The sequence below is a fragment of the Papio anubis genome, chromosome 2, assembly GCF_008728515.1.
Source record: "Papio anubis isolate 15944 chromosome 2, Panubis1.0, whole genome shotgun sequence".
NCBI lineage: Eukaryota > Metazoa > Chordata > Mammalia > Primates > Cercopithecidae > Papio > Papio anubis.
Genome location: NC_044977.1, coordinates 41,065,405 through 41,079,344, shown reverse-complemented (window position 1 = coordinate 41,079,344; position 13,940 = coordinate 41,065,405). Strand labels below are relative to the sequence as shown.

General features: G+C 32.5%; 1 protein-coding gene across 1 annotated transcript in view; it reads right to left on the bottom strand.

Annotated features, from left to right (window-relative positions):
- The window catches only part of STXBP5L (syntaxin binding protein 5 like), a 488,571-nt gene that overhangs the window by 113,757 nt on the left and 360,874 nt on the right, over nucleotides 1-13,940 (bottom strand). Inside the window, exons 19-20 of the mRNA XM_017955191.3 lie at nucleotides 11,976-12,127; nucleotides 9,593-9,664 (exon numbers count right to left, since the gene is read on the bottom strand). Coding sequence (XP_017810680.1) covers nucleotides 9,593-9,664; nucleotides 11,976-12,127 — 224 coding nt within the window. The remainder of the gene's footprint in view (nucleotides 1-9,592; nucleotides 9,665-11,975; nucleotides 12,128-13,940) is intronic.

The following is a 13,940-nucleotide window of genomic DNA, read 5'->3' as shown; positions in this document are numbered from 1 at the left end:
TTTTGAGAATTGTCTATTCATGTCTTTAATCCACTTTTTGATGGAATTATTTGATTTTTTTCCTCACTGATTTGAGTTCCTTATAGATTCTAGATATTAGTCCTTGTCAGATGCATAGTTTGTGAAAATTTTCTCCCACTCTATGGGTTGTCTGTTTACTGACTATTTATTTTGCTGTGAGGAAGTTTTTAGTTTAATTAAGTTCCATCTATTTATCTTTGTTTTTGCTGCATTTGCTTTTGGGTTGTTGGTCATAAAGTCTATGTTTAAGTCAATGTCTAGACAGGTTTTTCCAATGTTATCGTCAGAATTTCTATAGTTTCAGGTCTTAGATTTAAGTCTTTGATTCATCCTGAGTTGATTTTTGTATTAGGGGAGAGATGATGATTCAGTTTCATTTTTCTACATGTGGCTTGTCAATTATGCCAGGATCATTTATTAAATAGGGTGTCCTTTCCCCACTTTATATTATTGTTCACTTTGTTGATCAGTTGGCTGCAAGTATTTGTCTTTATTTCTGGGCTCTCTATTTTGTTCCATTGGCCTATGTGCCTCTCTTTATATCAGTACCATGAGGTTTTGGTAACGATAGCTTTGTAGTGTAGTTGAAGTCAAGAAATGTGATGCCTCCAGATTTTTTCTTTTTGCTTAGTCTTGCTTTGACTATGTGGGCTTTTTTGGTTCTGTGTGAATGAATTTTAGAATTGTTTTTTCTAGTTTTGTGAAGAATAATGATGGTATTTTGATGGAAATTCCATTGAATTTGTAGATTACTTTTGATAGTATGGTCATTTTCACAATATTGATTCTACCCATCCACGAGCATGGCATGTATTTTCATTTTTTTGTGTTGTCCATTATTTATTTCAGCAGTGTTTTGTAGTTTTCCTTGTAAAGATCTTTCACCTCCTTAGTTAGGTAAATTCCTAAGTATTTTATTTTATTTCATTATAGCTGTCATAAAAGGGATTGAGTTCTTAATTTGATTCTCAGCTTTGTCATTGTTGGTATATAGCAGTGCTATTGATTTGTGTACATTGATTTTGTATCCTAAAACTTTACCAAATACACTTATCAGATCTATGTGCTTTTTGGATGTGTCTTTAGGGTATTCTAGGCATACAATCATATCATTGGCAAACAGCGACAGTTGGATTTCCTCTTTACTGATTTGTATGCCCTTTATTTATTTCTTTTGTCTGGTTGTTGTGGCTAAGACTTCCAGTACTGTGTTGACTAGAAGTGGTGAAAGTAGGCATCTTTGTTCTTTTCTAATTCTCAGGAGAAATGTTTTCAGCTTTCCCCCATTCTGTATAATGTTGGCTGTAAATTTGTCATAGATGGCTTTTATTACCCTTAGTTGTTTTCCTTCTATGCTGATTTTGCTGAGGGTTTTAATCATAAAGTGATGATGAATTTTATCAAATGCCTTTTCTGCATCTATTGACATGATCATATGATTTTAAATTTTGTTTATGTGATATACCACATTTATTGACTTGTGTATGTTAAACCATCCCTGCATCCCTGGTATGAAACCCACTTGATTGTGGTAGATCATCTTCTTGATATGCTGTTAGATTTGGTTAGCTAGTATTTTGTTGAGGATTTTTGCACCTACATTCATCAGGGATATCAGTCTGTAGTTTTCTTTTTTTGTTATATCCTTTCTTGGTTTTGGTATTAGGGTGATATTGGCTTCATAGAATGATTTAGGGGAGGATTCCCTCTTTCTCTATCTTTTGGAATAGTTTCAAATATTTTCAATGGGATTGGTACCAATTCTTTTTTGAATGTCTGATAGAATTCAGCTGTGAATCCATCTGGTCCTGGACTTTCTTTTGTTGACAATTTTTAAAATTACCATTTCAATCTCACTGCTTGTTATTGGTTGGTTCAGAGTTTCTATTTCTTCTTGGTTTAATCCAGGAGGGTTGTATATTTCCAGGAATTTATCCATCTTCTCTAGGTTTTCTAGTTTGTGTGCATAAAGGTGATGATAGTAGTCTTGAATGACCTTTTGTATTTCTATTGCATTGGTTGTAATATTTCCCTTTTGTTTCTAATTGAGTTTATTTGGATCTTCTCTCTTCTTTCCTTGGTTAATCTCACTAATGTTCTGTCAATTTTGTTCATCTTTTCAAAGAACCACCTTTTGATTCATTTATCTTTTGTATTTTTTGTTTGTTTCAATTTCATTTAGTTCTGTTCTGATCTTTGCTATTTCTTTTTTTCTGCTGGGTTTGGGTTTGTTCTTGTTTCTCTAGTTCCTTGAGGTGTGACCTTAGATTGTCTATTTGTGCTCTTTCAGACTTTTTGATGTAGGCATTTAATGCTATGAACTCTCCCCTTAGCACTGCTTTTGCTGTATCCCAGAGGTTTTGATAGGTTGTGTCACTATTATCATTCAGTTCAAAGAAGTTTTAAATTTCCATCTTGATTTCATTATTGACCCAACTATCATTCAGGGGCAGATTATTTAATTTCTATGTATTTGCAGGGTTTTGAGGGTTCCTTTTGGAGTTGATTCCACTGTGTGAATTTTATTCCACTGTGGTCTGAGAGAGTACTTGATATAATTTTGACTTTTAAAAATTTATTGAGACGTTTTGTGGCCTATCATATAGTCTATCCTGGTTAATCTTCCATGTGCTCATGAATAGAACGTATATTCTGCAGTTGTTGGGTAGAATGTTCTATAAATATCTGTTAAGTCCATTTATTCTAGGGTATAGTTTAAGTCCATTGTTTCTTTGTTGACTTTCTGTCTTGATGATCTGTCTAGTGCTGTCAGTGGAGCACTGAAGTATCCCACTATTATTGTGTTGCTATCTATCTCATTTCTTAGGTCTAGTAGTAATTGTTTTATAAATTTGGGAGCTCCAGTGTTAGATGCATATAAATCTAGAATTGTGATATTTTCCTGTTGGACTAGTCCTTTTATCATTGTTTAATGTCCTTTCTTGTCTTTTTAAACTATTGTTGCTTTAAAGTCTGTTTTGTCTGATATAAGAATAACTACTCCAGCTCATTTTTGGTGTCCATTTGCATGGAATGTGTTTTTCTACTCCATTACCTTAACTTTATGTGAGTCCTTATGTATTGGGCGAGTCTCTTGAAGAGAACAGATACTTGGTTGGTGAACTGCATGTTGTGGGAATTTGGTGTCCAGATTATTTAGTCACCCAGTAATAAGTATAGTAACTGATAGGTATTTTTTAAATCCTCTCCCTGCTCTCCTACTCCACCCTCAAGTAGGCCCCAGTGTCTGTTGTTCACTTCTTTATGTCCGTGTGACATAGGACCTGACAAAGATTTCGTGATGAAGATGCCAAAAGCAATTACAACAAAAACAAAAATTGACAAATGGGACCTAATCAAACTAAACAGCTTGTGCACAGCTATAAAAACTATCAACAGAGTACACAGACAACATTTTGGATAGGAGAAAATATTTGCAAATTATGCATTCAACAAAGGTTTAATACTCAGAATCTATAAGAAATGTAAACAAATTTGTAACAAAAGAAAAACTGATTTCATTAAAGAGTAGGCAAAGGACATAAATAGACACCTTTCTAAAGAAGATATACATGCAGCCAACAAGCATCTGAAAAATGCTCAACACCTCCAATCATTAGAGAAATGGAAATCAAAACCACAGTGAGATCCATCTCACACCAGTCAGAATGTCCATTATTACAAAGTCAAAAAATAACAGATGTTGGAGAGACTGTGGATAAAAGATAATGCTACACACTGTTGGTAAGAGTGTATATTAGTTCAGCCATTGGGGAAATCAATATGGCAATTTCTCAAAGAACTTAAAACAAAATTATCACTCAACCCAGCAATCCCACTATTATGTATATACCCAAAGAAATATAACTTGTGGTTTACCATAAAAACACATGTGTGCATATGTTTACTGCAGCACTATCCACAATGGCAAAAACATGGAATCAATCCAAATGCCCATCAACAGTAGACTGGATTAAGAAAATGTACATATACACCATGGAACATTACACAGCCATAAAAAAGAATGATATCATGTAATCTGCAGCAACATGAATAGAGCTGGAGGCCATTATTCTAAGTTAACTAATGCAAGAAGAGATTCTTTTTAAAAGCTGTTTTGGCTACTCTAAATCCTTTGAATTTCTGTATGAACTTTAGAATCAGTTTGTCGTTCCTACAAGAACATCTGCTGGATTTTTATTGGGATCTAGCAATGAAACTACAAAACAATTTGGAGTGAACTGCCATCTTAATAAAATTGAGTTTTGTGAGACATAAACTTGGTGCAACTATTTATTTAAGTCTTCTTAACTTTTCTCAGCTATGTTTTCTGGTTTTCCATGTGTGGGTCTTTCACATCTGTTGTCTCATTTATGGCTAAGTACTTCTTATTTTTGATGATATTGTAAATGGTAATTTTAAATTTCAATTTCAGATTGTTGTATGCATATAGAAATACAATAGAATTTTGTATATTAACCTTATATCCTGCACATTGTTAAACTCACATTGTTAGTTCTAGTAGCTGTTTTTGGCAGATTTCATTAAGTTTTCTTCATAGACAATCATGTTTTCTGTGAACAAAACTATTTATCTTCTTCTTCCTTTCCAATCTAGATAACTTTTATTTCTTATTCTTGCTTGACAACACTGTCTAAAATTTCAATGTTAAATAGAAGTGGATGTGAGTTAAAAATTTTTTCTAGTTGGGGTAGTGGGAATGGCACTATTTCCTTTATTTGAGTGTTGGGCATTGTTTCCTTTAATCCTTTCAGATGGCTCTTTTCCTGTTCCTGGATAGCTGCATCATATGTATATGTTGATCAGCATTTTGCTCTAGGAGGAAACACTGTAGCTCTCTGAAATTCTTTTGTGAGCTGCAGATGCTTTAGTTCCTCTGGTTTCTCATCTTCATCTCCCAGCTTAAAAAGCTCAGTGGTTTCCTCCTGGGCTTCCCCTCCCTTTGCTACGTCCAGAAATTATGTTGAGATTAGTAAATGGGTATGATTGTTAGGTTTCCCATCTGTCCCATCACTTTTTTTTTCATTGTTTGATATCCTGTGTCTTAAAAACCATTGTTTTCATTTATTTTGTCTATTTTGGGGGAATGGGTGTGGGGTTTTCAGGTAGGAGGTTAAATCTGGTACCTGTTACTCTATCTTTCTATCTTGGTTGGTAGTGAGAATCTAAAGCTTTGACTATTTCTTATCTTACAAAACTTCACTTAAATGTTTCCGTGTTAGATAGGCCATTCTCTGATAACACCCTCAAAAATAGGTCCACCTTATCTCATTTTTCCCTATCATTGCATTGCCACCTTTTTTCAATTATCTATGAATTTGTTTATCTGTATGTTACCTATTATAAATGAAAGGAAAAGACCATAACTGTTTCACTCATCACTATATACTTAATGCCTAGAAAAATGTTTCACACAAGAGATGCTCAATAAAATATTATTTGAATGAATGAATTTTTCCCCATTTATTGTTCACCATAATTTTTGCTGATTTTTGTTTCTTAAAGCATTCCTTCTTTAATTTTTTTTGTTTACTTCTCCATTCCTGTCTTTCTGTTCATTTTAAAATACTTATTTGCCTTTCTTGGCTAGTTCTCTTATCATCCCCTTTTCTTTTATTTCTTCTTTATTTTTCAGATGTTTTTAGGATCTGTTATCATCCCCCTGCCCTCTGAAAAGAAAGGGATAATAGGCCCGGGACTCTCCAAAGGATCCCTTGTTGCATAACTAGAAATTAATGCACAACTAGAAATTGATGCACAAGCAACGTAGACAATCCTCTAAATTAAGCCTACTTTTCAAACTTCCCTTAATTCAAATGGCATAATATCAGTTTTTAAATAGCAAAATTTATGTGATTATCACAAGTAGAACTGTTACTAGGCAATGAGGCAGCAGCCTGAGTTTTAGCCCTAACTATTCCACAGATTGCTTATGATTCTGGAAGTTATTTAACCTCTCTGTGATGTGGGTTGGTTCATCTTTTATAATAATTATAATAACTAACATTTATAGAATCACTTTTATTAACATTAACCCAGAAAAGTTCTACAACTCTCTAAGGGAGATAGAAATTGCGATTTTTACTTTATATATTAGAAGAAAGAAACTCAGAGTGATTAAATGCCTTGTTTAAGATTATAAATGTATGAAGTAGCTAATAAATGGAAAAGGTAAAACAATGTAAATCTGATCAGATGTCTGCTGTTCTTTTCAAAGCGTTTTTCTGCTTCTAAAAATCATAATCTGTAAAATATGAAGGTTTTCTCTCAACTACAAAATTTTATTATTCTATGATGTGAAAGTTTTGCAGATTGGTAATTTAAAGATTTGGGGAGATCAGCTGCTTGGAGCCTAACCTATGGAATAAGTTGACCAGTAAAGGAGTCATTGATATAATTTCATTGATAGTGTGCAAAAACTGAGGTGTTTTCTGATTATAAAATAAAGGACTTGGTTTCCAATGTTCCTGAAACTTTTAAAAAGACACTTAGAGATCCAAGATTATACAGTGAAAAGCCTATCGAGTAACTTTAGTGTCAGATAGGCATAAGTTTGGGTCCCACTTATTCTGTGTGACTTTGAGAGACTAATTTCATTTTTTTCAACTTCAATTTTCTCATGTGTAGAGAAATATACTAATATGTACCAATCTGCCTCAAAGGGTTATAATCACTATTAGATAATATAACACTGAGTCAAATTGACTAGCAGAGTAGAACACATAATCAATGGAACTGGGTTCTATCACCCCAAATATGAACAATGCGTATATGCTTTTCTGAAAGTTAAGAAACAATTCATGAAAAGGCTGAACAGTGTCTACTGTAATAAAGTGAGACTATAGAAATATAATCAGATTATATTATCCAATAGTTAAACTTCAAGTCAAATTTTCATAAAATGTATTTTGAAAAGCAATTGTAGGATATACCTTTGAGTGGTTAAAGAATCAATCCCTTTTCATAATATACAATATTGATCATTCAGAGAAGACTTTTAGGAAATCTGATTTTAAATCCTAGGGCTTGTCTGAGCCCCTGTGGAGCTCACTGGTAGAGATACAGAGGATTTCTTTAAGTCCTTCTACTTACTTGATTTTACTTCTGACTTAAAACGTTAGGTCTCTAGTTAGAAATTATGATTACTTTTGCAAAATTCTGGTGAACTCAGTACCTAGTTCTTCTCTCATTTGTCAGATTTGAAAAGTTCCCTGGTAGTTCATGTGAGAGAAAAAATGCCTGCTGCCATGCTCTGTCTATCCTACTGACATCATCATTTACTTACAGATCTTATGACTTTTGCTAGATGTCAAGAATATAAAGAATTTTAGATATGATCTTGAGATTCTTGTCATGCATTTGGAAAGGTAGAGCATAAGTATAAAAGTAAGGAGCCATACAAATGGATCCAGGCTAAATGTCAACTAAATGGTTCAAGCAAGCCTGTACTGTGTACAAACCTGGACACTGGAAGCATTTAAATAAAGGAATTGGCACAACGGGGCTCTGATGGTGGTAGGAAAGGCTTACTATAGAAAGTAAACTTTTAGTAGGGCGTTTCCAGAGAGGGAATAATATGAGTAAATCATAATGGTAGTAAGATACAAAAATTTGGCTTAAGAGGAGAATAGTGGAAAATCCATTTGAAGATGTTGATAGAAATTATACTTTAGAGGATCCTGAATGAAGGTTTTTAAAAAAAATTCTGAAGGAAATATAAGAAATATAAGAAAATATATTATTGAGATTTCTCAGAACTTTTAAAAACTTTACATCATGGCTGATACTATCGGATCCTGATGATCTAAGAGCCCGTTTCTGCTCCTGATCTTCAGTCTCCAATTTAGCTTCTTACCATAAAATAATTACAAGTTTATTACAGAAAAATCAGAATATGTTGTAAAGCTAAAAGAAGTCTATAAAATCCACAAAGTGTTGTTCCAGAAACTTTTCTGTCTCTACACACACACACACACACACACACACACAATGTAGGAGATCCTACCTTCAGAAGGCTAAAGGGGATTCTGAAGTCTGAATATGTGTATTAAACCATGCTGAGACTATTTACAGAAAAGTTTTGGCTGAAATCCTTTATGTGGTGCAGAGGATGGGTGTGAAAAAATGGCACAGAGCAGGAATCAACAAATTTTTAATGTAAAGAATAGGACAGTAAACATTTCAGGCCTTGTGGCCATATAGTTTCTGCTGCAGCTACTCAACTCTGCCATTGTAGTGTGAAAGCACTGAAGGACAATATATAAATGAATAATTGTGACTATGTCCCAATAAAACTTTATTACAGAAACTGAAATTTCATACAATTTTCAGATGTCAAGAAATATCATAGTTATCATAGTATCAAATAAGCTTCTGTTTTAGGAGCAGCAGAAGCCAACATAGATACCAATATTCTCACACATGGCAACAGGAACAGAGAGAGTGGGAAGGATTCCTAAAAGGGGGTGCTCTGCTAGAGTAGAAAACTAGAGAATATTTATGAGCAAAAATTACTCAACTTCTGGACACTCCCAGGAACATTTTGAGGATTTCACAGAGACTGACTTATGTAAGCTAAGGGCATAAACCAGTTAAGTTTTAGGTTATGTTACTGATAAGATTCCATTAGTATCTATGAACTGGTGAGGTCTGAAGAAATTCAGGTTACAAACAACATATATGTGTGAGTGTGTGTATAAAATGTTTATGAAAAAAAAAAAATGTTTATGTTACACAACTCTAAGGCCATTTTTTTTACATATTGTAAAGCAGCCTGCTTTTTAACAGAATATATTAACATATGATAAACTTTTTTTATGTCAATAAATATTTACCCATAACATCACTAGTGTCATCTGTACCTCCAGTCACACACACTCTCACTCTTCATCCTTTCTATACCAGTTTTTATAATTGCTTACTCTAGACAACTTCGGATCTGTGTTTGCTACCATGGTAAATGTTGATCTTATTTACTCATTTACTTTTTACCTTACTTATCCTACTTTATAATGTTTAGGTGCCTTAAATCACCATAGAAATATGTGTTTGTATATTTTAATAAAAATAATCAGAAATCAGGAATACTTAGTTATCTTCAAGGGATATAATTATTTAAAAGAAGCAAATGGTTAGTCCCTGGTTAGAATAGTACTATAAAATGGCCAAAGCATAAGGCTGCCAAAATAAGAAAGCATTGACTTATTACTTATACTGGTATCAGTAATAAGTTTTATTATTTACAGGGCATCATAGCTCTTCTTTCTCAAAATAAAAGACAGTGACTGTTGGAATAGCAGGACATGGTCTGCATGGTTTGAAATAAACACAAAAACAATGGGTATGATTGAATGGGTACAGGACAATAATGGATTGAAATATTTCTATAATAATTTTTATGAAAATTATCAGGTTGCACACCATAACAAAACAAAAATTTGCATGCATGCTGAATGTGTTTTAAGAAACACATTACTGAGCACTGATGTATGGATTTAACTCAAGCATTATGACTTAAAAAGGCTATTTGCCTAACCTTTATATAACTTACTCTGATAGGAAGTACGGATCCGTTTCGTTAAATCAGGATAAAAGTTAGACAGGCCACGCATGCAAAAGTTGTCTTTGGAACATGCCAGAACACCAGCATCAGCAGCAGGCAGAAGAAAGAGAAAAAAAGTCTAAAGTGAAAGGAAGTGATACCATACCAGAATCTAGAACAGCCAAGATGAAGAAATTGCAGCAAGATTAGGTAATTAAATTAGAGAGGAGATATTAATAAAATAAATCAATTATAAAGTAAGAGGTGATAGATGAATGATGAGAATGTGGTAATAATTTTAATCTTTATTTAAATATTTAATATAAAAATATTTATAAATATTTATATCTTATTTAAATGTCTTATAAAAGTAGATGGCATATTTTCCTTACATGTTTTTACAAAATACAATTATTTGGCTTGTAACTAATATGTATAAATTATTTCATTAATATAAAAATGATTGTCTTTAATCCTTCCACAATTAAAAAGAAAGCTAAAGATTTCAGTCTTTAATATTTCATTGTTATAATATAAAGTGAGTTCTGATTTTGTTATGTTGTACACTAAACACAAACTGAGTTTATAACTTTACAGATTTTCCTGATTTTAAAGTCATCAATGTTCTAAGCTCTAGTAGTAACTGTTACGGTTCAAGCAGTTTAAATTAAATTAAATAACAATTGCATTACCTTTGTCAAAATATATACTTTTTTTGCCCCACTGTGTATATCCAGCAAGTGATTTAGATGTTATCATAGGATTCACAGCTTTTCTGATTATATTGGTGCTTTTAGCATTGCAAACTGAACACCTGAAACATGGTTATTGTGACTGAGAAACTAAATTTTTAATTATAAATAGCCCACTGCCCCCAACACCTTTCTACCCTAGAGTCCATCAACTTCAAACTTGTCTTTCCCAATCATGAGGAAACCTTATGTTATGTGAATGTACAATTGCTTTTTATTTTGTCTTCCTTTCAAAATCTGGTAGTGATAGAGGCAAAATTTCTAGAATTTGAAATTTCTAGCTTTCCTAAAATATTGCTAAAATTTGAGATTCCTCACTAAAAACCCTTGGTTTCTGAAAGAGAAATTTTGCGCCCCTCAAAAAGGTCTAAACTGGTAATTTGGAAATGATTGAGTTTTGCAAAAGAAAGGATAACAAGAAGAGTTTCAGTATAACAATTTTCATTAGTCCAAAAAGGAAATTCATTTATTATCACATTTGGATGTTAAATTTGACATGCCTGCTATTTGGAAAATAACACCTACCATCATATACCCTTTTTATTTTTTATTATAAAATATTTTCCTATGGTTATATTTAGTAATGTAATCAATATTCAATAGATTATTTTAAATAATATATGTAGAAATTTTATTTTACTTATTTAAAAAATTTAAAAAGTTATTATTATTATTATTATTTTTAGAGATGGGGTCACACTGTGTTACCTAGACTGGTCTTGAATTCCTGGCCTCAAGAAATCCTCTCACCTCAGCCTCCCAAAGTACTGGAATTACAGGCATGAGCCACCATATCTGGCCCGAAGTAGAAGATTTTAAAGGATTGTCTAAAATAACACTTAATATTATAGAAGCATTTTTATCTCAACCTTTTGGCCTAATTTTTTTTTTTTTACCAACCGGACTGTCAACGGACAGAAAATATGCAAAACTTTGGCAGTGTTTCCAAAGCCAACTATTTGGATATATACTAAAATTTCAGTAAAACTTTGGATAATTGGCATATCAAAGTTTGGCATTAAATCCTAATTAACCTTAAGTTTATTTTCTTTTACAGTTAAATACATCAATTTGTTGATCCTGCCAAAAAAAAAAATGCCATCTGTCATAGTACTTTAAAAATTTTAATGAAAAATGTTTACTGAATCGTGAAAATACTTCCAGGAAGGTCATCATCCAACAAGGAAAGGTGTCAGCTACACTATGGAATTAATTTAAAAACTTAAAAGTAGTGAATGACCTAAAACTATCTTTTTAAAGGGGCTAGATATTTTAGAAGTCAACCTGTTTAACACAACCATTGCAAGCAGTTTTTTCAACTACAGAGCCCTAATTTTCGTAGCATTTTTACATTTAATAGCTTCTTATTTTCTGTTTTTTTTTAGGAATTAAACCTAAGAAACTTGAGATGCTTCTTAACTTCAACAGGAAATTAAAGTTTAAACTTACACACCCCTAACCCTGTCAAAGATTCTCACAATGCTTCTGCCCAATTTATTTTGCTTACGTGATTTTGTAAATTATGTTGATTTTATTTTGCCATGCATTAGAATAGTATCACAGAAGAAAGACAAGAAATCTAAAAGTAAGAACACAGATGAACAAATCAAGTTCATAACTCATCTTGTTTTATCTCCTACCTGCAATGAACTGTTTGTTTTTTCGAGGAGACCGTGGTTGTCTCTGGTATAAGTCACTTGATCTATATAAGTCAATGGTCCCCATGCTTAACAGTACTGTCTTCTGTATAAAATCCACCACAGCCAACCCATTGCAGTTCCCAAATGCAACTCTAAGAGAGAAAAAAAAAAAACAAACGCAACTAGAATGTATCACAACAAGCATGATTATTTTTATCTTCAAATCAATCATAGGATTATTGAAAAGTAATGTCTTAGGGTTGGGGAAGTTGGGCAGTGATTTGTGTAAAGTCAAGAAGGATGCCTTGCCTTTCTGACGGATAAACTGCCTTCATATAATAGGCATACAATTTACTCCAAAAAGAAGGATGATTGGCAATTATATTTTGCCAGCAGTTTTATCATGTAAGTCATGATTACCCAATCCGCTCTTTAACTAGACCTTATGTTTTCACAGAAGAATCACACAAAACCTTTTTGCTATGCAAGGGGGAGAGGTCAAGAAATGTCACTAGCTAAAGATGCTTACATATGTAATTAGATGCCTTTTTCAAATAAAATTATAATTACTAGACTCCGAATTAATTATCTTTTGAAAGACAGAAAAATAAAAATTAACTTCATATATCAAAGGCATTGACACTATGTTAGAAATGAGGAGATATAAAAAGTTAAATTTTCTTACTTTTGTGCTCTTTATTTTGTGCCCCTTTCAAAAGATAAAGACCATTTGATTAATTACTTAACTAAATCTCCTGAGAAATTTAAAAAAGACAGCTCTTCTAAGTAGGCATTTCGATTGTCTTAACCATTAGGCATACATTAACTCTCATTTTTCTCCATTTACAATATGCCCTCTAGCTTAACAATTCTGTCTGTATTTTTGCTTTGTAAACTAAATAAACACTAGTTATATGAATGTTGTTTTGCTTGTTTTATATACATTCCATGTTGTATTATTATTTAGATTGAATCATGTTTACAAACCATCTGCTTATTCTTAAAATGGTTCTTTCCACTACATCACACAAGTTAAAACACAACAAAAACAACACTTCTACCTATACTAGATGTTTTGCTAATTCACATAGAGCTCTATATCTTCCAGTAAGACAAACTTTGGAAAGTTAAAAAAATTATTGTTATACTGGTCAGATATGGGTTTAATTCTCATCTCTATCACTTATAGGATATGTGACTTTGAGAAAAATTAATGAATCTTGCTTGGCCTTAGCTTCTTTATAGTGATAATTACACTTCTACATTTATCTGGTTCACAGAGCTTTTATGAGTACCAAGTCAGAAAATTATTTTTAAAGTATGTTGAAATTTTTCCATGCAAAAAGAATTGATCTTAAAATTATAAGTAAATGCAATATTATACATTACCAGTTATAACAAGTTAGTATCTTTAAACTTTTTATGTTAAAATATAGCAAATTACTTCTGCTTACAGACATGATAGAGTTTCTAAATGCAATAATGACTGAAAAAATGTAGGCAACTAGGATGCATGACCTTCTATATACCATAAATAATTATTTTTGTATTGGAATTAAAAATAAAAATACTGAGAAGTTATAGCTTAGGGCTGGAGAAGTCAGGCAGTAGTTGTCAGAAAGTCGGTAAAGAGACTAGATTTAACCTCCTATTTTAAATTACTAGAAAATTGGACAAAAACGTATTAAACAACAGTTTTCACATATTGGTCAACAGGCAACATAGAAGAAGATGAGAGAAGGATAGCAACCAAGGTAATACATTTCACAAATGTTCTGTGTTAGTGACTGAAGATAGTTCCCAGGCTTGGGTACAGGAAACTAGAACTCATAGAGAGGTTGATGGTCTCATCTAGTTGAGGAAGTCGAGATGAGAGACTGAGGCTGCAGAAATAGCTAGAACTAATAAGGCAAAATAAACTGCACAGGGACAGAATACCAGAGATTTGCAGACAGATATCCTTGA